Raw genomic sequence first — 24,833 nt, forward strand, 5'->3', positions numbered from 1 at the left:
TTCATAGATTTGCACTTAGCTTTTGGGTGGACATTTCTACAATGGAGAGAACTGTGTTATAGCCCTGGTCCAAGGCCGCTACCATCTAATGCCCATAAGACTACAGGGTGGGTGTGGAAGGTTCCAAAGGAAGGAGCACTTGGCCAGTTTGCAGACACCCTGGACCATGGAAGCAAACAAGCTTTGAAAAGCACAGCTTGGAAGATACTCCATGAGTCTGCACGGCTTTCAAGTGAACTAGCACTTAAGACCTTGTAACAAAATGGACACTGGGGACACAGCTCTAGGACAAAAAGCTACCTCAAGGTCTGGAGAAACTGATAAAGTGTCAGGTAGATGGAGACAGGAACAATCAGCTGTTATTAAGATGAGCACTTTCGGCAGTCAAGAAGGACAGCGGCAACCACAAATAGATCCTGAGCAAATCGGAGACACAGCGTCCGCACAACTCTTTGGTTCTGGGAAACTGGCCTCACCTAGCGACGTGGCACAGCATGTCACGGAGAAGCAATACCCGCCGCCTCGTCCGAGCCCTTACTCATGCCAACATTCACTCTCTTTCCCTCAGCACTCATTGCCACAGGGGGTCATGCACAGCAGCAAGCCACATCAGAGCCTCGAAGGCCCTCCGTGGCTTTTCCCTGGCCCTTTGCCGTCCGTTGCCTCCGAGGACTTATTTTCTTTTCCTATACATGGCCACGGTGGTGGCTACCCTAGAAAAAAGATTTCAAGCCTGAACCCTGCTTATAGCCAATACTCTCAGAAAAGTATCGAACAGTCCGAAGATGCTCACAAAAAAGAGCACAAACCCAAAAAGCCCGGCAAATACATTTGCCCCTACTGCAGCAGGGCGTGTGCCAAACCAAGCGTACTGAAAAAACACATCAGGTCCCATACTGGGGAGCGGCCATATCCATGTATACCTTGTGGTTTCTCTTTCAAGACAAAGAGCAATTTGTATAAGCACAGGAAGTCACATGCCCATGCAATTAAGGCAGGATTAGTCCCTTTCACAGAGTCAGCTGTATCTAAATTGGACCTAGAGGCTGGTTTTATTGATGTAGAAGCAGAAATACATTCAGACGGTGAGCAGAGTACAGACACAGATGAGGAGAGCTCTTTATTTGTGGAGGCTTCTGAGAAAATGAGTCCTGGCCCACCAATCCCGTTGGATATTGCCAGCCGAGGTGGCTATCATGGGTCATTGGAAGAATCACTGGGAGGTCCGATGAAAGTGCCGATTTTGATCATCCCCAAAAGTGGGATCCCTTTACCTAATGAAAGTTCTCAGTACATAGGTTCTGATATGCTACCGAATCCGTCTCTAAATACTAAGCCTGATGATTCTCACACAGTCAAACAGAAACTTGCACTAAGACTGTCAGAGAAAAAAGGACAAGATTCTGAGCCATCTCTCAACCTTCTGAGCCCGCACAGTAAAGGAAGCACTGACTCCGGTTACTTCTCTCGCTCAGAAAGTGCGGAGCAGCAAATAAGCCCTCCAAACACAAATGCAAAATCTTACGAAGAAATCATCTTTGGAAAATACTGTCGGCTTAGTCCCAGAAATACGCTCAGTGTTACATCCGCAAGTCAGGAGCGTGCCACGATGGGTAGGAAGGGCATGATGGAATCATTACCTCACGTAAACACCAGGTTAGATGTCAAGATGTTTGAAGATCCTGCTTCACAGCTGATCCCAAGCAAGGGAGAGATCGACGCCAGTCAGGCAAGCATGCTGAAATCCACGAAATTCAACAGTGAATCCAGACAATCCCAGACTATTCCATCGTCCATGAGGAACGAAGGAAAGCTTTTTCCTACAAATTTTCAAGGCAGCAGCCCAATTCTCTTAGAAGCTCCCGTGGACTCTTCTCCCCTTATTAGAAGCAACTCGATGCCAACTTCTTCAGCAACTAATCTAAGCATTCCTCCTTCTTTGAGAGGAAGTCACTCATTTGATGAAAGGATGACCGGCTCCGATGATGTGTTCTATCCAGGGACGGTGGGGATACCCCCTCAGCGCATGTTAAGAAGACAGGCCGCATTCGAGCTGCCTTCAGTACAGGAGGGGCACGTGGAGGCAGAACACCATGGCAGGATGTCCAAGAGTATAACAGGCTTATCCTTGAAGGAAAAGAAAATGATTTCTGGGGACCGCATGGGGTATGACTATGATGTCTGCCGGAAACCCTACAAGAAGTGGGAAGACTCTGAAACACCAAAGCAAAGCTACAGGGACATTTCCTGCTTAAGCTCTTTGAAACACGGGGGTGAGTATTTCATGGATCCCTCGGTGCCATTGCAGGGAGTGCCAACCATGTTTGGAACTACATGTGAAAACAGAAAACGCCGGAAAGAGAAGAGTGTAGGAGATGAGGAGGACACCCCCATGATCTGCAGCAGCATTGTGAGCACTCCCGTGGGCATAATGACTTCAGATTACGACCCCAAATTGTCGATGCAGGAAGGAGTAAGAGGTGGATTTGCCGTGGCTGGACACGAGAACACTTCCCACGGTCCCTCGGAGCGCTTTGACCCGTGTCGACCCCAACTCCAATCTGGAAGTCCCTCTCTTGGGTCCGAGGAGTCACCCTCAGCCACTGATTCAGATAAGATTTCAGACCTAGGGGGCAGGAAACCTCCTGGAAATGTGATTTCTGTTATTCAGCACACAAACTCGCTGAGCCGCCCCAATTCATTTGAAAGGTCTGAGTCTGCTGAACTGATGGTGAGCGCACAGGATAAGGCCTCTTCGCCTTCTGAGACCTGTGACAGTGAGGTTTCAGAAGCCCCGGTGAGTCCTGAGTGGGCCCCACCGGCGGATGGTGCTGACAGTGGGGGGAAGCCGTCCCCTTCGCAGCAGCAGCACTACCACCCGCAGCCCAGGCTGGTTCGCCAGCACAACATTCAGGTTCCCGAGATTCGAGTGACCGAGGAGCCTGATAAACCAGAGAAGGAGAAAGACGCCCAGAGTAAAGAGCCGGAAAAGCCTGTGGAGGAATTTCAGTGGCCCCAGAGAAGCGAGACCCTTTCCCAGCTCCCAGCTGAGAAATTGCCACCCAAAAAGAAGCGTTTGCGACTTGCCGACATGGAGCACTCTTCAGGGGAATCCAGCTTTGAATCCACAGGCACGGGCCTCTCCCGCAGCCCCAGTCAGGAAAGCAACTTGTCCCATAGCTCCAGTTTCTCCATGTCTTTCGAAAGAGAAGACGCCGTTAAGCTCTCCGCGCCTCCCAAGCAAGATGAGTTTGGGAAGCATTCAGAGTTTTTGACCGTCCCGGCTGGCTCGTACTCCTTGTCCGTCCCAGGCCACCACCACCAAAAAGAGATGCGGCGCTGCTCCTCCGAGCAGATGCCTTGCCCTCACCCAACAGAAGTTCCCGAAATCCGGAGCAAATCATTTGATTATGGGAATCTGTCCCATGCTCCGGGGGCAGGGGCATCGGCCACCACGTTATCTCCATCGCGGGAGAGGAAGAAATGCTTTCTGGTGCGGCAGGCTTCCTTCAGTGGCTCTCCGGAGATCGCCCAGGGGGAGGCTGGTGCGGATCTGGGTGTAAAGCAGGAGCACATGGAGCACCTGCACGCCGGCCTGAGGGCCGCCTGGCACCCCGCCCCCACCTCTGTGCTGCCTACCCTCCAAGCAGAGGACCCCGGGAAGCAGGTTGTGGGTCCTTGTGCCCAGCTGAGCTCAGGACCACTCCACCTGGCCCAACAACAGATCCGGCACATGGACAGTCAGGAATCTCTGAGAAATCCTTTGATACAACCAACATCCTATATTGCAAGCAAGCACTTATCTGAACAGCCACATTTATTTCCACATCAAGAGACTATTCCGTTTTCTCCAATCCAGAATGCCTTGTTTCAGTTTCAGTATCCTACCGTCTGTATGGTTCATTTACCAGCTCAGCAGCCTCCCTGGTGGCAGGCACATTTCCCACATCCCCTTGTGCAGCACCCTCAGAAGAGCTACGGCAAGCCTTCTTTCCAGGCAGAAATCCATCCCGGCTATCCCTTAGAGCATGTCGCCGAGCACACTGGAAAGAAATCTGCAGATTACACACACGCGAAAGAGCAGACCTACCTGGGTTACTCAGGAACATCAGGGCTACACTCGAAGAACATTCTTCCAAAGTTCCCGTCAGACCAGAGCACCAAGTCACCTGATACTCCCTCTGAACAGGTTCTTCAAGAAGATTTTGCCTCAGCAAACGCTGGGCCTTTACAGTCCTTACCAGGCACAGTGGTTCCTGTTAGGATCCAGACCCATGTCCCCTCCTACGGGAGTGTCATGTACACAAGCATTTCTCAGATACTTGGGCAGAACAGTCCTGCAATTGTCATATGCAAAGTGGATGAGAATACTACCCAAAGAACACTGGTGACCAATGCGGCCATGCAAGGGATTGGATTCAACATTGCCCAGGTGTTGGGGCAGCACGCAGGCTTAGAAAAATACCCCATTTGGAAAGTACCTCAGACTTTACCCCTTGGCTTAGAATCCTCAATCCCCTTATGTTTACCTTCCACCTCGGACAGCGTGGCCACCCTGGGGGGTAGCAAGCGTATGCTTTCTCCAGCCAGCAGCTTAGAGCTCTTCATGGAAACGAAGCAGCAGAAAAGGGTCAAAGAAGAAAAGATGTATGGGCAGATCGTTGAGGAGCTCAGCGCAGTGGAGCTGACCAGCTCAGACATCAAGAAGGATCTCTCCCGCCCACAGAAACCCCAGCTGGTTCGACAAGGTTGTGCTTCTGAGCCAAAGGATGGCTTGCAGTCGGGGTCATCTTCCTTCTCCTCCCTGCCCCCTTCCTCATCTCAAGACCATCCATCTGCCAGCCTGTCCATGAGGGAGCCATTCCCGCCCAACACCAGGGCACCCTCTCTAGGCCAGAAGTCCAGTGGGCCCTCTGAAAGCAGAGAGTCCTCAGATGAATTAGATATTGATGAGACCGCATCTGATATGAGCATGAGCCCACAGAGCTCCTCATTGCCCCCTGGAGACAGTCAGCTTGAAGAGCAAGGAAAGGGCCAGAAGCTACCTGTCAGCATGCTGGTGCACATGGCATCTGGGCCAAGCAGGAAGATGGCAAACTCGACTCTTCTTTTCACGGATGTGGCAGATTTCCAGCAGATTCTTCAGTTCCCCAGTCTGCGGACAACAACTACTGTGAGTTGGTGCTTCTTAAATTATACAAAACCCAATTACGTGCAACAGGCCACCTTCAAATCCTCGGTTTATGCTTCATGGTGCATTAGTTCCTGTAACCCAAACCCATCGGGATTGAACACCAAGACCACTCTGGCTCTTCTGAGGTCCAAGCAAAAAATCACTGCAGAAATTTATACTCTGGCTGCTATGCACAGACCTGGAACTGGCAAGCTTACATCATCAAGTGCATGGAAGCAGTTTGCTCAGGTAATGAACACCGTTTCTAAAAGCTCTGTAGTGTGGATGTGATTGCTGAGCAGAATACATCGTAAAGGGCATAAGGTCTAAAACATGCAAGGGAAATGAAGGTGAGAGTTGAGGGCACCCTCTGTGACACTGATCTCCTTTCCCCTGTAAGAGAAGCCAGTGACCATGTGTGCACTACATTTTGGGGAAATCCCTCTTTCGGCCAGCTGCCATGAAATTCAACTACTGGAACCAATTCCTTTGGGTTCTTCTCCCTTCTGGCCAGTGTTAGTGACCTAACAGATTATATTGTCTTTTGATATGAAGGATTCAGGGGGTTGTGAAATGTGGACGTAGGACATAGGACATTGTGAATGTAGGAATGGACACTGAGCAGAAAGATCAGGAAGGAGGTGCGTGGGTGTCAGAGCTGAACTTTGCAAACTTCAGAGGGCTTGTTCCCATTGACAATACTTTTTACTAAAATTTAGTTTCTCTATTTCTCCCTCAAAACTTGTTTTCCCAAATGAATTTCATCTGGCTTGTTCCTCCACGAACAATTAATACCTTAAACAATTAACGCATTACATGTCAAATTGCAAAAATACTAATAGGGGCACTTTGGAATTTTTGCTAAATTATTAATGAAGCAAATAGAAGATTTAAAAATAGTTTTTACTTGGTTCAGTTACCATTTCCCTTCAACAATTTTTGAAAATATTTCCTTAATTTATGTTGTTTTGTTACTTCAGATATATAGAACATGTTTCTGTTTTTATTAGTGTTGCACAGAGTAAGGGCCAACAGGGGTATTCGTTTTTCAATAAAATGTTGAATAATTCTGTAGAAATTGTCCTTCTCTAATTTTATCCCGAGTGTCCCTTGTTTTATGTATCCAGGCCATGGCCTTTTAACATGGAATTTAGGCTAATTTTCAGAGGTCAGAGGAAAGTAGATATGTGGGCTTCTCCTGTGTCTTAGAGAAAGCATATGAAGTGATTCTCTCTTTTCTTCCTACAGATGAAGCCTGATGCATCCTTTTTATTTGGCAGCAAACTAGAAAGGAAACTAGTTGGAAATATCTTAAAGGAAAGAGGGAAAGGAGATATTCATGGAGATAAAGACATTGGATCCAAACAAACAGAGCCAATCCGAATTAAAATCTTTGAAGGAGGGTAAGAAAATATGTGCATGTGTAAAATATTCAGTTATAAGTCAGAGCAAATGGTCACGAATGTATGCATGGAAAAAAATAGTACCTATTCTGGTTGGAAATATAAGGCGAATTCCTTCTCTATTCACATTTCTGAAGTCTGGCTGGCAACAGATAATGAATTCATGAGCTTGCTTTCAATGGCTTACTTTCAGTGAAAATGTCCCCATTATATATGGTTTGAACTTCTGCTTTAAATTTTCACGCCTCTCATGCAGTATGAAATTGACTGTGTTTGTGGCCTCATGATGTCATCAAGTTTGCTCATTCTTTAATATTATTCTTATGGGCATATTTGCATTTTTAATGGACATTTTTATTCTGCGCTTACACAAATGCAATCGTGTACACTCATGTATGATCCTAGGAACCAGTTAATTTGATTGTTCATTTAATGGTTTTTATTATTACCTAAGCTCCAGATATTATTGGGATTTCATCAATTCCATTAATGTCCTGTTTCTTTTTTTTCTTAAATACCTTATTGTCAAGTTGGTTTCCATATAACACCCAGTGCTCATCCCAACTAGTGCCCTCCTCCATGCCCATAACCCCCCTTCCCCTCTCCCTCACCCTATCAGCCCTCAGTTTGTTCTCAGCATTCAAGAGTCTCTCTTGGTTTCCCTCCCTCCCTCTCCCCAACTATTTTTCCCTTCTCCTCCCCCATGGTCCTCTGTTAAGTTCCTCCTAATCCACCTATACGTGCAAACATATGGTATCTGTCCTTCTCTGCCTGACTTATTTCACTCAGCATATCACCCTCAGGTTCCATCCCTGTTGCTACAAATGGCCAGATTTCATTCTTTCTCATTGCCATGTAGTATTCCATCGTATAGATAAACCACATCTTCTTGATCCATCCGTCTGTTGATGGATTAGTGTCCTATTTCTGTTCCAGGATCCAAGCCACGGTGCCACATTGCATTGCGTTGTCATGTTTTCTCTGTCTCTTCTGATTTGTGGCAGTTTCTTTTTCTTTGGGAATTTTTTTTAAATTTTTATTTTATTTTAGAGAGTGAGAGAGAGAAAGTGTGTGTGTGCAAGAGCAGGGGAAAAGAGCAGAAGGAGATGAAGAGAGAATCTTAAGCAGGCTCTACCCTCAGACCAGAGCTCGATGTGGGGCTCGATCCCACGACATTGGGACCATGACCTTAGCCAAAATCAGGAGTCAGATGCTCAACTGACTGAGCCACTCAGGTGCCCCTGGGAATTTCTTTTTAAGTGTTGAATCCTGAGTTGTAGAAACACAGGTAGTAAGGCTCAGTGACTTTGATATCTGTACAGTAAAGAAAATTACTCACATGTATCATGTCTAGTTTTAGACTTCAATAGAATTGTGTTATATCAGGCTCCTCAGTCACATGGGAGGAAAATCTCAGAGTTAGGCTATTAAAATTTAAAAACTTTAAAGCACACTAATCACATTAGGGGAATTATGTTGTAACTAACCTTAAATCTACAATAGATCTATAAATTATATGTTTACATGAGCATGAATTTATTCCAGTTATTTGGAAGACAGAATAATGTTATCTATTTAATTATAAAATAGTGAATGTTTAGTAATATGAAATATCTATTTCTCAGTTTCAAGATGAATTTTTAAAGTTGTTTTCCTCTTAGTTTTGGCCCCTTTGGATGTCAAGTATTTTCACCACTAAAACCACAGTTGTATGTAGTCTTAAAGCTTGTCTTAATATTTTTTTGACATGCTTCATCTTTTAACACAAATGAAAACAATATAGATGTCATGTTTCCTTAGAAACTGAGAGGTCCTTTTGAATGAATCCACACCCTTATATTCTGCAGTCTTCATCGTAGTACACTTGTACTAGATTAGCAAGACCTTGACATCACACTATGCTTTGGGGAGCCCATCCCCACTAATGAAGGACACAAGTGAAAAAGCATATATGAACATATTATTGCTGTGTTTTGATGATCCACAAGGGCTGTGCCCATATATCATTTCTTCCTTTTTCCATTGCCCTGTAGTATGGGCTACATCCCATCATTTCTTCATCTGTGACCTGACTTCTGCTGATGGTGACCAGGTGTTCATTCCCAGCAGTGTGTTACTGCCTCTTAGTTTGGTGATTGCAGAGGGATAACTTTAAAAAAGAAGTATTACTGACCAAATTTTTAAGTGTATATGCTCTTTATATTACCAAATTCCTAGGTTTAGTAATGTAATTAAACTTACCTTTTGGGTTTTTTTTCAAACTACATTAATTCTTGTATTAAGTAGATTCAAAGGTCTGTAGACCTGTTGCATGGTAAATATGTTATTTGTACCAATTTTCCCAATATATAGTTTTATTTTGTACTGAATATTACTATTTATAAGTTAATCAGGTAAGACATTAAAAGTAAAATTATAAAAGCACCTAGGTGGCTCAGTCAGTTAACCGTCCAACTCTTGATCACAGGGCTTGATTTCAGGGTAGTAAGTTCATGCCCCATGTTGGGCTCTGCACTGAATGTGAAGCTTTGAAAAATTAAATAAAATTATGTTACTTGAGGATAAAATGCATTTCCCATCAACTATGATGATGGGTAAACTAAGCTTAAGGTATCCTTCTGTGAAGAAAACTAGCTTTCTATAAAATTATTTGTTTTATTCTGTATTTCTTTGGTAATTTTAACTATTTAGGGACAGAGAATAGGGAATTAAACGGTGAGAGATCTTTTGCATCTTGAGGTTCTTTTCTGCTTTGAAACAGAAGACAATGTAAAATAAAACTTAAAGTTCAAGAAAGTTTTGAAGAACAAGTTGAAGTGGGAAGTTCCTTGTAACTAAGGAAAGAGTTAATGAAAAAAAACATACAGAATTCACTATTCATATTTTTGATACTACTTAATTCCCACCTGGATTTGTACTGGCCAAAAAGTAAATAATGCTAACATTGAATAGCATCTATAAAAGAGTTAGTATTTAAATATGTGGATGGATTTTCTCTCTTAAAAATCCTTCACCGGATTGGACGAATGAAGTTGAACTTTTATTCCTGATGATGGATTAGATAGGACAAAATAGAAAAGTGTGCAATTCTCCTAGAATGCAAAAAATAAAATAAAACAAACAAAAAAACTGTAAATCTAGTGCTTTTAAGTAAATCCACAGTGAATTAGGGCCTTTTATATGTCAGTTTACATTTTGAAATTATAAAATGAGCCCTTGAAAAGAGCTCATTCTTTCCAAGAATGACATTAGACTCATAATTCTAGCCTAGCTTTGACATAAAAGATAATGATATTCACTGAATTATCCAGTAGAATGCTACTATACTCTATGATTGATCCTGTTTCATTGTAGTCTGAACAAAATATGATAGTTGGGTACTGGATGGGTTTCTTTCATAGATTATCTCAGTGAATACCTAAGATGTTGTTCATCTAACTGATTTGACTAAGCTAACTGACTTCAGACATCCTTTCAAACCTCTCTATTAAATTCTTATGGAAACAAATGCAAATTTGGTTGAAAAATAGAATCTCTAGTTTTTATTATGTAATATAACAGCACCTACCAGAAGCTACTTGAAATTTGGACTCCACTTTAGTGCAAATTCATGGTCCTTGGGAAGAGCGGATCAAATCTGTAGACAACAGTTGGTGAGCTGAGCTCAGCCTGTGTAAGCTAGAAATTTTGGAGGCAGTCTCATGCCAGGATTGTAAAAATAGAGTAAAAACTTGCAATGAAGAATTCTATTATCAGTTTTACTTATTTTAGCAAATTTACAGGGATGTGTGTGTGTTCTGCTTGCACGTCTTAGACGATGTAATGTTAACGAATGCTATATGATGATTTGAATATGTTGGTATAACTTTTTGGATATTTCTTGTCTGGAAGCTGTACAAGAATCCAAAAGTAGTAAGGCACAGCTCTGCAACTCTCTGAGGCTTATGGAAGCCCATTTGAATTGAACATCTGTTTCCCAAGTCCACATACCTTAATAGGGGGACCCATTTCATTTTGAACACCATGTAGAAAAGTTACATGTTGCTCACAGTGCCAAATGTGTCATCTGGTTCTCTGAGGAATTTACTGCATAAATTTCACAGATTTCGTAGAAGTAGAGTTGAAAAATTGTTTGTAAAAGACCCTCATTATAATTTGTCACTCAAAAGGTTTGCTTCTGGTTTGATATATAAAACACTGAAGTATTTGAAAACACTGCATTCCCTTTTTCTAAACAGGTATAAGTCAAATGAAGATTATGTATATGTCAGAGGACGTGGACGTGGGAAGTACATTTGTGAAGAATGTGGGATTCGCTGTAAGAAGCCAAGCATGCTCAAAAAGCATATCCGCACTCACACTGATGTCCGGCCATACGTATGCAAGTTATGTAACTTTGCCTTCAAAACGAAAGGTACAATTCTCATCTTCTTAGAGGAGAAAATATTTTTCCTAGGGCTACTTTGGATCCTGCATCCCATTTTATAACTGTCATTGACAGTGAGATGGTTTTGTTAGTGTAATGTAGTTTCTCTCTTATGCAAGTAATCAAAGGATGCAGGTGAAACAGCAAGGCTCCTTTTTATGACTTGAGTAAGAGCTATAGACTTAGGGCCAGGCTAGTTGTTTCCGAAGGAAGTGGCTAAGAATTGCCTGGATTGTTATTGCTATTACTTCATGTTGGAAATGTTGTGTGGTTGAGATAATCTTTGCACCAGTATTGAAATACCACAGGGAGACAACCCATGCGGTGGCATTAGAAAAGCAAGGCAGCAGCTGGGAAGAAAACATGTGCGCATGGTCAGTTGCAAGATTATGAATAATGTAGAGACACACAGACTCCCAGGTGGGCCCCTTCATCCACAGTTGCATTAATTATGCATAGAAATTTGATAGCTTGGGTTCCGTGTATTTATCAGCACAGAGACAACTTCTTACTTTCAGGCCACAACTGTGAATTTCATAATACTGGGACCTGCTATAAAACAATATTTTATCTTTTAAAAAAAATCTGTTTTTTTTACAGGTAGATTTATATGAAAATATTTATGCAAGAAGGTTGTTTTGATTATATTTCCATCATTTTAAAAAATCATGGAAATGTTCTTAAGCCCAGTGTTCTCAGATTACAGAAAGTAGTGAGAGGGGGGTTGACTTTTGTAGAAGTACCTTTTGCTGCTTGCTGTTGAAGTACTTTAGATCTAGTGGATTTTTACCCCCTCACTAATCTCATGTGATTTCCTGTGTTTTCACCTTAAATTTGCATACCAATTGTTCTGTGTCACTGCCCCTCAAGAAAAATAAATATCAAATAAGGTAATTTTTGGACGGGAAATGTGTACCTATTTTCTCCCGTAGACCAAATCCTAAATTGTGTTATTGGTTTGTCAGAAGTATAAATGTGTAGACTCCCAAGATACCTGTTTCTTCTTTACTCAAAAGGTATCTGTAATACAGGGATGCTTCCTTTGAAGCCAGATAAAGGAGGGGAAGAGTGTTCATTTGCATTTCAAAAGGGATAAACATAAGGTCCTTTAAATACCATCCTCCTTTGTACAATCTAGCCTTTTATTTAGAAATTCACTGCGAGACTCCCTAGGACAGGAGAAAATATAAACTTTGCTTTTATAAGCTGCACATCTGCCAGTCATTACAACTGCTTTAGCTTCACGGGGCACAGGAGTTTGCCAAGGGAATGGCTGTGTGAGACTCTGGGTGACGGAACCCACATTTCTGGGTTTTTAAAAATCAAATTAAATTTGGTCATTGCAGTGGAGTGTTAGCAGAAGGTATTTATTCTTGGTCATTATTGGAGTTTCCTTGTCACCCTTCAGGAATGTGCAAATGTCTCCCAATCTTAAAATGAGCAAAATATCCTGGGGAAACCCCTTGAATTTTCGATCGAAGTGACTTGTCCCACCAGAGGTCTCATGAGCTCCGAGCCTCAGCGCACTCAGAGGACCAGCACCTGTGGAAGTCATACCAACCCGCTCCTTCAGCGGCCCTCCCCAACCAGCCCCTTCCCCCTCCTTGCTAGAATCCCTTCAGAAAGTCAAGACTTAGGTCAACCAAAGCCAGAGTGGAGTTGTTTCAGAGCCAGATTTCTAACCATTGCAGGATCTTTTCTTTTTTACCTCAATACCCAGGGTTCTTTGTCTTGTCTCTTCGAAGAATGAAGAGGTGGACACAGAATAAAATGAGCAGCAGACCAAGGTTTGTGTAGAAGATCAGAAAGTAAGACCAGCATGAAAGTTCTCTTGCAGATTGGGGGCATTCGAAAGTGAATGCACACAATAGGCAAGGGTCCTTGTTTATAAGGTTCTGATCAGCCCTTCCTTCTCTTCACCCTTGTTCCTTCTCTGGTTTTATCCTTATTGGCTGGATGACTCTAGGTGCTGGTTTCTCCATTCCTGATTGACTCGTTTCCATTTTATGAGGGGTGGTCTCTGGCCATACCTTTTCTTGTGGGTGTACGTTTTATAGTCTACGTAAAACTTTTGTCAAATCCCTGAGAGGAACCTGAAGGAAAGTAGGTGGTGTCTGTTACATTCTTAAGAGGTACCTTACACCTGAGGGGGTTTGCTATGGTCAGACCCTACTAGCATTGTTCCAAAATGTGTGGTTTTCCCCCACCCTGGGACCTCAGGTCCTAATTTTTCCCTCTCCGATTATTTTATCCTATCTTTTCTTATCATATAACTACAAATCGACCCAGAAGATGAGAGCCCAAAGCCTGACTGCCTATTGAAATGGAGAAAAGAGAGCAAAATAGAGGAGAAGCACATATCAAGATCTAAATAAATTATCTTGACACCTCATATCCACACCCAGCCACATACACAGATTACATGCACCCTTGCAGAACCAGGTGATTTCCATTAACATACAGATATATTCATTAACTTATAGGTTTAGGAAATCTTGATGATCTGTCCATAACAATGTTTGAGATCAGAGCACCTGGGTGGCTCAGTCGGTTAAGTGTCCGATTTGGGCTCAGGCTCATGAGTTCAGGCCCCGTGTTGGGATCTGTGCTGACAGCTCAGAGCCTGAAGCCTGCTTCAGATTCTGTGTCTCTCCCTCTCTGCCCCTCCCCCATTCACACTCTGTCTCTCAAAATTAAATAAACATTTAAATAAATCAATCAATAAATAGAAATGTTTGAGATCTTAAAAATATTTTTAGACAATTAGGAGTAGTAGGGGCCTGGAAATATTTTTTTGTTTGGAGTTACCAAAGTAGTACATAAAATTCATAGTATATAAGCAATAAGTAAAATACTAAGTAAATAAAGTAATATAAGTAAAATAATAAACAACAGTGTCCTGGTTAGTATTGTGTGTCATCTATCACATTACTGATAAGCTAAACAACTTTATAAGGGAATGAACTTTTTTAGCAGTCTAAGAGTTTCCACTTAGATTCAGTAAGCCTACTCTTAAAAATAAAGAATTTGCTGGTACATATCTAAAGATTCACCAAAGGGCACCAATAATAATATGGCCCTTATAATTGAACTAGTCCCTGGGTGTCTTTGGATAAGTTATAGATATGACATGGAATGAGACAGTTGATAGATAGATACATAGAGATATACTTTCATATGGCCTAGATCAAAGATGATTGGATGAGTATTTTTATAATTTCTCACACTCTACATAGCAATTCCATAATTCTACATAAGCACACACATGTATGTATACATATAATTTTATATATATCATCACAATACATATTTTACAGAAAACTTTTTTTTTTCTTAGAATAATGGGAATTTCAAGATAAATAGACAGGGAATATTGTGGAACTTTATAAACTGCTGTCATGAAGTTTACTAACATATACCAGGCAGATAGATGCTAAACACTGAGCATATGTTCCCTATAAGTAGTTAGCTAAGTTATTTGTATGGATCTTTGAATTTTTTTATAAGATTGGCTTTCAGATAAGTTTACATAATTTTTTCTTCTGACCAGTGAAGATCCTGGGAGATTGATCCAAATCTGATCAATGCCAGAAGGCCTGGGGTCCAGGATGTGTTGATAAGAATGTTTGATCTGAACTTTCTCTAAGATGTGTGACCCAGCTTATGTGACCTTGTTTATATGGAGGCCTAGGACGCTGGCCCTCTTGGGCCTAAGATATTAGATCTCTTCTCAGCCAGGAGAGTCTGGGATTCCTGGTCTTGCTGGGAGCCTACTTGTGAAAAGGTATGACTCTATTCTACAAGTCTTCTAGAATGAAGGAGATTTGAGATTAGGCCAAAGTTTTGAGGGGTTGATGTGTTCAGGAACCAGATTGTTCCTCATACATTCAGGGCAAGGGGTGGTGGGTAGACACAAAACTATACTATTTCAAGTTAGTTCATTTCTGATTTTGGGACAATCATCATGTTTTTGTCATGAATTAATTCTTCCTTTTTTGTGTGTGTGTTTTCTAGGAAACTTGACGAAGCATATGAAATCTAAAGCGCACATGAAGAAGTGCTTGGAGTTGGGAGTTTCAATGACATCAGTGGATGATACAGAAACCGAAGAAGCAGGTACTTCAAAATTTAGTTAACTGACCTCTTCACTCTGCACACTGGAGCTTTGTGCCTGGGGTGGTAAAACAAGTTTTGATATTTAAGAAAAACTGATTACATTTCATTTTATTAAACATGAAATAGAAAAAGAACTCTGACATGTTGAATTGCTTACAACATACCGAGAAGAAATAAATCCATTTCAGTTCTGACTGAAGGGGATAAAAAGGCCTCACTCTGAAAACACTTCTATCTAGAATCATGAAACAAATCTAATTATACTGGCATTGTGACAGGGATTAGATTTTATGAAACTTTGGGGGAAATTTGAAAAGCAATTTAATGTATTATTCCTATCAAGAGGAAAAGAAATCCATCATTAATCTGGATAGGAAACCTGAGGTCAGTTAGGATTCCAGAGATACATCACTTATATGTAAGTTTATACCTACAGAGACAGATCTTTGCTTTCTTTGTCTTCTAGCCTCATCAGTAACAGCATTATCCATAGCCATTTGTTGAGGGTTTTCTATGGGCCGTGTGACATCTGAGATATAAAGTCTTAATCTAGAGTTCTTTTGTTGGGTGGGGATGAGTCAGATTAGTTACTAAAAGACAAGAACCAGTGTAAGGCCTCCCAGGTAGGTCCCCAGTGAGTTCAGAGATGGAACCATCTCTCAGGGTTGCGCTGTTGTAAGAAAGCTTTTGGAAAGAGATGGGGTCCAAATTAACTCCTAATCTTGACATTTGAACCTTGATCTTCACTGTCCATTTACTTGTTTCAGAAACTATGGAAGATTTGCACAAAGCAGCTGAGAAACATAGCATGTCCAGCATTTCAACTGATCATCAGTTCTCAGATGCTGAAGAATCAGATGGTGAGGATGGAGATGATAATGACGAAGATGATGAAGATGATGATGACTTTGATGATCAGGGAGATTTGACACCAAAAACAAGATCAAGAAGCACCAGTCCTCAGCCTCCTAGATTCTCCTCCTTGCCTGTGAATGTTGGCGCCGTGCCCCATGGGGTTCCTTCAGATAGTTCGCTGGGGCATTCTTCATTGATCAGCTATTTGGTTACTTTGCCGAGTATTCAGGTTACTCAGCTCATGACGTCAAGTGACTCATGTGAAGATACTCAGATGACAGAATACCAGAGGTTATTCCAGAGCAAAAGTACAGACTCAGAACCGGACAAGGACAGGTTAGACATACCTAGCTGTGTGGATGAAGAGTACATGTTGTCTTCGGAGCCCAGCTCCTCTCCGAGGGACTTCTCACCCTCAAGCCACCATTCCTCACCAGGATATGACTCTTCACCCCGTCGAGAGAATTCACCAAAGAGGTATCTGATACCCAAAGGAGATTTGTCACCCAGAAGACATTTATCACCTAGGAGAGATCTGTCACCCATGAGACATCTTTCACCAAGAAAGGAAGCTGCATTGAGAAGAGAGATGTCACAAAGAGATGTTTCACCAAGAAGGCATCTGTCCCCAAGGAGGCCAGTATCACCTGGGAAAGATCTCACGGCCAGAAGAGACCTCTCTCCCAGAAGAGAGCGCAGATATATGACCACCATAAGAGCGCCATCTCCCAGAAGGGCTTTATACCACAACCCGCCATTGTCCATGGGGCAGTATTTGCAAGCAGAACCAATTGTATTGGGGCCTCCTGTAAGTATGATTACCTTTCTCTTTCTAATGTCTAAAGCCAAAGCATATTCGAGCCTATTGATAACACACTAGCGTGAGATTTGTTATAACATGGGTGTCTCTCACGGGGAGTGGTGAGCTTGGTTACTGAAAACGGCAGGAAGACGTTTTCTCACATGCTGTTGTTGGTAAGAGGGCTGTGGCATTACCCCAAGTGTAGTATTGCATCAGAGGAGTAGTGCGTTTCCAGCCGGGGACAGGTGAGACTTTCCTAAATGCTTTCTAAGCCTAACTAATTATGGGCATGAGTTGAAACCTTTACACGGGTAGGAAAGGTGAAGCCTTTGGGATGACATGGCTGCATAGACACACAGTCTCAGGGCTATTTGGGTGTCAGTTATAGAACTTTGCCAAGCAAGGGTCAGGCATTAGCGTTGACTTTCAGTAATTTTTTTTCCTTAAATAAACTCATTACCTTGCCCACTGTGAGTGGGCGTGTGAAGCTAATGAATGACTGAGAGGGAGAAAATACCTCCTTGGTGTGTTGTAAGTCAAAGGCATGAACTTATCTGCTTTTCTTGTCATTATTACTACCTCCTGCTACCAAATGCACTTGCGCAGTGAGATGGTGGGCCCAACGTTGAGAGAGCTCAGGGAAAGAGTTTCAGAGAGTTTTATGGTATGCCGTCATTATACATTTATCAACAGTAATGATCATGGATTAAATTTAGGTAGTAGTTTCCACGCAAATCCACAACAAAACATCATTCCATGTCATGGAAGACCTTGATGTTTCTTTCAGTTTGTATGGGATGTTTTTAAGTGAATGAAGCAGACACTTAGCATAGACAGATGAATGGTACCTTTTGAATTTCTTTGCTTTAAATGTATTTTTGTTTCCTGGTCTCTACTTTGTGCTGTTCTCTCTTTGCTCTGGGTTTCTATCGTGCAGCTCAGCCATGTCCTGCTCGGGCAAAGGCACTACCTGCTTCCAGCTCTGTCTTCTCACTGCCCTGGTGGCCAGGTCCTTCCCTCTCATTGCCTTTTCACCACCTTGAGTCATGTGCTTAGATTAGCATTTTTAAACTTCAGGAAAAGTCCCTGCTGCAATCCACTGCCCTTCCCCCAACACCCTCTGTTCACAGCTCAGTACCAATGTAGTCTCTGTGATACATTTACTGCAGAAACACGCACACAATCAAAACATAATTTATTTACTAAGATAATAAATTACCAAGAAAAAAAGGTGCATTTCCACAGGTTTTTGTGGCTTGGTGGTGTTAAGTGGAAAAGAGGGATCTTCTGAAGTTAATGCCACTGCGGCCTAAGGAGAGAGTCATAGATTCACAAATCCGGTCAGATGCCTGGATATCACATGTGGAGCATAAAATGCGTCCTCTGGTATAGACCAGTGATGCTGGCGGAGCATGTGCGAGGAGACTCTCCTGTTCTGGCCTTGGCCAGGTGGACCGAGACTAGGGTATTTGTGAAAATTTGGGGCATGTTTAGTCGACTGTAGTCCCCAAAATATAAGCCTTTAGTGTCAACACATCATGGTTATTTAAAACTAAAGCACCTTACTCACAGTCAACCTGGGTGAAGGAATTGAAGGAGTGGACTAAGAAAGTTCATTTAATTTTTGGGTATATGACCAGAAAGCTGTTAGGAGGAGATTGGTTTTATTAGTCACTGAGTTTGCAACCAGTTTTTTTTTTTTTTTTATCTGATTTGCCTGGATATTCAATACAAATATTAAACTTTACCATTTATGAAGGGCAACTGTAGAGCCATTGCTCTTTTACCCACTTTAATTATCTTTAGAGAATTTATGGCCTGCTGCGTTGTTCATGTGATATGAGGGAATAGATCGGGGAATGCCCTCTGAAGACGGGGCAGTTGGTCCAAAGCACTTCCCATTTAATGCTTTATGACACCATTTTTGAGGGGCAGAAGAAGATGTTTATCTTTTAGCGATGTGTAAACAAGAATTTTGTTGCCAGGGCAAAACGGAATTGATGATAGTATGAGAAGTAGCAATCTTCTGACTGCTCTATTGGATGCGAGCTGCACTTTTTCTGAATAACATGTGAAAATATTAAATTAGAATAGCCCTAAAAATAAACGGTTTTGATGGAAATTCTTTTAGAAATGCCTTGCCTTGTTGCTTAACATTGCCCAAGAATTCATAGGTCAGTGACTGTGTCATGAAAGGATCTTGTAGTCCAGCATGAAACACTCATCTTGTGATTCAGTTTGGGTTGGGAGTATCCAGGGAGCAGGTTTGGAGGAGGTGATACTCACCCACTGGAATCCTACACCCCTGCTGTTTCTGCCCTGATATTCTCTGTTTAATTTTAATTTTAAGATAGATGATAGATAGATAGATAGATAGATAGATAGATAAGGAAGAAATGGAGGAAGGAAAGGAGGAAGGGAGGGGAAAAGAAAAGAAAAAAGAAAGCAATAAAGGAAGAAAAGAAGGAAGGAGGGAAGGAAGGACAAGAAAAGAAGGGGGAAGGAAAGAAAAGTAGAAAGAAAGAAGGAGGTGGGAAAGAAAGGGAGGAAAGAAAAGAAGGGAGGGAAAATAAGAGCCTTTCTTATCAGCAAATATTTCTTGAGGGTCTAACACATGTGGCTCAAAGATGATGAAAAATTTTTATGGTACCTGGCCTCATCTTTTAAAAAAAATTGTTTTTAACATTTTTCTTGTTTTTGAGAGACCGAACACTAGTAAAGGAGGGGCATAGACAGAGGGAGACACAATCCGAGCAGTCAGCACAAAGACTGACACAGGGTTCAAATTCACAAACTGTGAGATCATGACCTGAGCTGAAGCCAGACACTTAACCGACTGAGCCACCCAGGTGCCCCTGGCCTCATCTTTTTTAAACAAAAAAATTCCTCTTCCATTTTTAAAGTTTTAGTAGATAAATTAGCAGAGAAGAGAAAGGAAAATATGTCCTGGTTTCCAGTATGTAGTACAGAAGAACACCGTGTCTAGTCAGAGTCAACATTCAGTTCTGTCCCTTGCTATCAGCGTGATCTTGAGTAAGTCACTTAACCTCTAGGCCACAGTTTCTTCATCTGCTGTGGCAGCAGGGAGGTGGGCCAAGCAGATTTCCGTCCTTGAAAGAATTTGCCATTCAGCTCTGCAGAATGCTGTGAACTGACAGCCTCCTGCTGTTAGCGCTATTAGGATAGGCCTCAGTTTTCAAACTAAGGCTATACTCTCGCCTGCAGCCCCCAGCCAGTGACTGAGCCTGGATCAGTCCCAGCTGCGCAGCTGCTTCTCCTCTCTACCTTCCCGTGCATCGGCTGCCTCTGCCTCGCCATGAACTACCTATACTCCTACCTCCTTCTTTGCATTTGCTTCCAGAGCACCTGCGGACACTGTTGAAGAGATGAGGGGTAGTAGAGCTGGTGCAGGGAATATATATACATATGCGTAACACAACCCACATGGGTTCGTTATTCGTATTTCCATACCAAGGTGTTTCTCCCCAAGATTGAAGTAAGATGAGAGTTTGTTCACTATATGCAAGGAGAAGGTTCAAATGATAAAACAGGGTTGTAAATAAGGTCGGAGAGTTTCTTTGGAGGGTGAAGCTGGGGTGAATGCAGGGACAGAGGCTGTGCGGCCAGGCCTGGTGGCGTTTGGAGCAGTGGAAGTACTCATGCGGTAAAAATTCTACTTGCACACGTAGTCTGTGGTTGTGATCACTAATTGCTGGTCAGTAAAGATCTGAATCTTTGGTGATGGAAATTCATTTGATTATCTTCAAAGATTATCATTGTAAGTATCACAGTTCTTCCACGTTAACTGGTGTTTGTCAGAGGAAACATGCCTTTTTCTAGATTGGAGCAGAGATGATAGGGATTTGCTGTTGTGGTGGTGGTGGTGGTGGTGGTGGTAGTTGTTGTGGTGGTTGTAGCAGTATTTAAATGACTCTCATACTGCAAAATTCTCACTTCCTCTAACTTGTGACGTTCTTGTGATTATAGATTGATGATTTCACTTCTTTCCTTTACACTTCCAGGACAATTCATTTGTTTCTAGCTTGACTAAGATGTAGCCCAAAACAGGGGAAGGGCCTAGCGTGGGGCCTAGCGTGGCTCAGAGTGACAGCATTAATGCATAATTTATGGTTCCCAGGCTGGTCTCACAGTCTAAATAGAACCAGATGAATCGTTAATGGTATAGAGCAGACCTTGAGCTTGAGAACTGAAACATCCTTGAAATGATTTAGAACTTTTTTGTTGTTGTTTCTCTCCTGGATTTCTACCATGCTTGACAGGTTTATATTTATCTGATATAAATAAAATAAAAATAAAAATAAACAGAGTACCTTTAAGATGATAGTCCACTGAAAGAATGCATCTCAGTAATTGAAACCTAATAATCTCTTTCAGGCCTGATAATCTCATAGCCTAACCTGTGTTTTGCTACAGAAGCAATTATAGAAAATAAGTTCTCTTTCAGGACTGGGACTATGAAATCTGGAATTCTGGCCCCCAATTTTAAGTGTCCTAATTCATTAATTGCCAAGAAAACCCTTAAATGAAAATAAGAACATAAACAGAAGATATTAAGGCATAGTAATCTTTGCTTCCCAAGTGTGTAGTTAAATATGAGTTGTAACTGCCTGACACATTGAATGTTAACTACTTTGTTGGATAGTTACCTTACAAAAACTGGCCCTGATTTATCATTTGATAAAGAAGCTGGTCTTCTACCTAGAGTGCCTCTTGAGCAGGAGTTTATTCCTTTAAACCAGTGTCTTGCACCCTGTAGGAACCAGTCTGTCTATCACCACCATTTTATCATCCGCTCTGTGGAGATTTAAAAAAAAGAAGGCAGTTTTCAGACTTGTCACTCCAATTATACTCATCAACACTTAAGAAAAATATTAAAAATCTTCCCAGTATATAAACAGATGGCAATCTTTTTACTTCCTTTTGAATTTAAAAACCTACTATTAGTGTTTTTTGCTCAGTGAACTTTTTCTGGTAAGTATCCATTATTTTCTTTTTACAAAAAACAGAACAAAACAAACAAGCAAACAAACCAGAACTGAAATGTGTCTCTGTAACTAGTGGAAAACACACTGCATGTTTTATCATGTTGCTGTTTAAAAACAAAAGTAACTTGGGGTATCTAGGTGGCTCAGTTTGTTGAGCATCTGACTCTTGATTTCAGCTCAGGTCATGATTTCATGGTTCTTGAGTTCGAGCCCCACATCGGGCTCTGCACGGACAGTGCTGAGGCTGCTTGGGATTCTCTCCCTTTCTCTCTGTTTATTCCCTACTTCTTGTACTCTCTCTCTCTCTCTTGCTTGCTCAATAAATAAATAAACTTTTAAAAAAAAAAAAGTAACTTTTCATAGACCAACAGGTTAATTCCAGGATTCTAAAAGACACCTGAGTGGTCTCTTGTGTCATAAAAAGTGAAAAATCGATAAAGGGATGAAGGAGTTTTAAAGTGTGTTGGATGAGTGAGTGACTGAATGACTGCGTGAATGAAATAACTTGACATAAGCATGAAGAGTATTGGGTCCTAAACCTTGTACTCTCCGCTTCCTCGTGCAGAATTTAAGAAGAGGATTACCTCAGGTTCCTTACTTCAGTCTCTATGGAGACCAAGAAGGTGCTTATGAACATCCAGGCTCCAGCCTTTTCCCTGAGGGTCCTAATGACTATGTCTTCAGTCATCTTCCGCTCCACTCTCAGCAACAAGTGAGAGCTCCTATCCCCATGGTGCCAGTTGGTGGGATCCAAATGGTCCACTCCATGCCGCCGGCCCTTTCCGGTTTACATCCTCCACCCACATTGCCTCTGCCAATGGAGGGCTCTGAGGAGAAGAAAGGAGCTTCTGGGGAACCCTTCCCTAAGGATCCCTATGTCCTTTGTAAGCAGCACGAGAAAAGATCTCCTCACATTTTGCAGTCATCGGGTCCCCCTAGCACGCCCTCCTCTCCTCGCCTATTGATGAAACAGAGCACTTCAGAAGACAGCCTAAATGCAACAGAGAGGGAACAGGAGGAAAATATACAGACTTGTACAAAAGCCATTGCCTCTCTCCGGATTGCCACAGAAGAGGCCGCTCTGCTCGGGGCAGATCAGCCGGTGCGGGTGCAGGAGCCCCACCAGAGACCCTTGGAAAGTGCACATGTTAGCATTAGACACTTTAGTGGACCTGAGCCAGGTCAGCCCTGTACCTCAGCCACCCACCCTGACTTGCATGATGGTGAAAAGGACAATTTTGGTACATCACAGACTGCGTCAGCTCACTCCACGTTTTACAGCAAGAGCCGTGCGGATGATAAACAGTCGGGCTGTCCCAGCAGCAAAGAGCTCCCTTCAAGCACAGAGGGAGGCAATGAGCCTTCATCAGAGAAGAGTCAACTACATTGATCTAAGATGCATGGAGACTTTCATTTCCACATTTTCCCATTTTGTTTTTGTTTTTGTTTTTCTAGAAATAGAGGTAATCAAGTTTATAGCATGCCTGTCCTAAGTTACAGTAGTTTGCTCTTATATATACTTTTGTTATATCAAAAGAATTAGGTAAATTAACAAGTCATCACGAGCCTGACCAAAACAAAATTTGAAATTAACCTATTGGGTCTGGTACTTTTAAAATTGTACAGATGTTTGTGCCTTTTCTTTACTTTGCTTATATTCTTATAAGCATTTTTTAGCAGTAATTTGTACATATTTTAGAATTTGTGTATCTGCTTTGTAATAAATGTAATTTCTTTCCTTTTTTGGACACTTGGATCTAAATGATGTAAAGCAAAGCAGCATCAATATATATGTGAGGTTGCACTAAAACATATTTTTATATGATTAAAACTGAACAGCTTTTATGTACAGCTCTGATTCTGTAATACTAATATTTATTTACTTTGTTTCATAAATTGTACATTTTTTCTTAATGTTGTGGATTGCTTTTCTATGTGAAGCATGGGATTTACTGTTGCGTAACTAGAACAAAAGTGTATATTGTAAACAAGATATTTAAACTAGAGTATCTTATTCTGCACTTATGCATTAGTTAAAAAAAAAGATAAAGGATGTATCAGTCAGTTCTTAACTCTTGTACATTTTTTTGTCTCTTGTTTGCTGGATTGACTATGACTTAAGCGCTGATTGTGATTTTAAACTTATAGTACCGTAAAGCATTAAAGTAAACAATGTGCTATTGTGAGTTTTTTCAAAGCTTTATAAATCAGTTATAAATAATATTAAAAGTATTTGGTCTTATGTGAACATGTTGATCTATATACTCATCTAAAAATATGGGAAAACATTCCGCCCCATGTAAATATGTACAAGTGCATCACTGGTACAATTTTATGTAACTCAGTTGGACACTAGGTTGCCACAGACCTATGCTAGGGTGTCTTTAAAAATTAAAGTGACAAAGCACATGGGACTGTGTAGAGCTTGGTTATCGGCCGGCCCGGTGGCTTGGCAGGCAGTGCTGTGCGCTGCCCATGGAAAAGACCTGGGCTTACAGATCTCCTTGGTTCTTGCTGCACAAGATGGTGACCTGAACTAAGGCTGCTCTGGAGGGGATGTGTTTGGACTTGAGGGTTAGCAGTGGACCCAGGGAAGGGGCATGGAGACCTCTCAGCAGCCTTTCCTCTCAGCCGGTCCACATGGTAACAGGGTTGGCATCAGCTTTAGGGGAAGCCACTTCACCCTCTTGAAGAGGGGAAGAGGGCCAGGCTCCTGGCTATCTCAGGGGGAATGGGGACAAGAAGCTTTCCAGGGGAAAGAATCTGTGGGAGGAGGATGTCTTTTGTACACAACATTCAGAAGGGGCTTTGGTTAGCGTGGAAGTGGGCAGAGCCTTTGTTTGTAGGTCCGGAAGAATGGAAGAAAGGGAGGGGGTACAACAACACGTGTGCATACACGCACATGTATGTGCATGCACACATACACACACACACAATCTGGGTTATCTTTGTGCTATATAGTGGATTATAATTCTGTGAAACCAAGTTTGTATATTGAATTACATTAAGGAGTGTTCTTTAAAAAGAGAAATAAATATACAATTACATGCTT

The 24,833-nt window shown here is 42.0% G+C and overlaps 1 protein-coding gene across 1 annotated transcript; it reads left to right on the forward strand.

The window, feature by feature from the left end:
- HIVEP2 (HIVEP zinc finger 2) lies at positions 1-24,833 on the forward strand. Its single transcript, XM_077775961.1, has 6 exons — positions 1-5,422; positions 6,422-6,576; positions 10,815-10,990; positions 15,017-15,118; positions 15,886-16,781; positions 22,347-24,833. Exons 1-6 carry the CDS (start codon positions 263-265, stop codon positions 23,169-23,171), a joined length of 7,314 nt encoding a protein of 2,437 aa, XP_077632087.1. The 5' UTR covers positions 1-262; the 3' UTR covers positions 23,172-24,833.

Source organism: Crocuta crocuta, unplaced genomic scaffold (assembly GCF_008692635.1).
Source record: "Crocuta crocuta isolate KB4526 unplaced genomic scaffold, BGI_CrCroc_1.0 scaffold25, whole genome shotgun sequence".
Classification (NCBI taxonomy): Eukaryota; Metazoa; Chordata; class Mammalia; order Carnivora; family Hyaenidae; genus Crocuta; species Crocuta crocuta.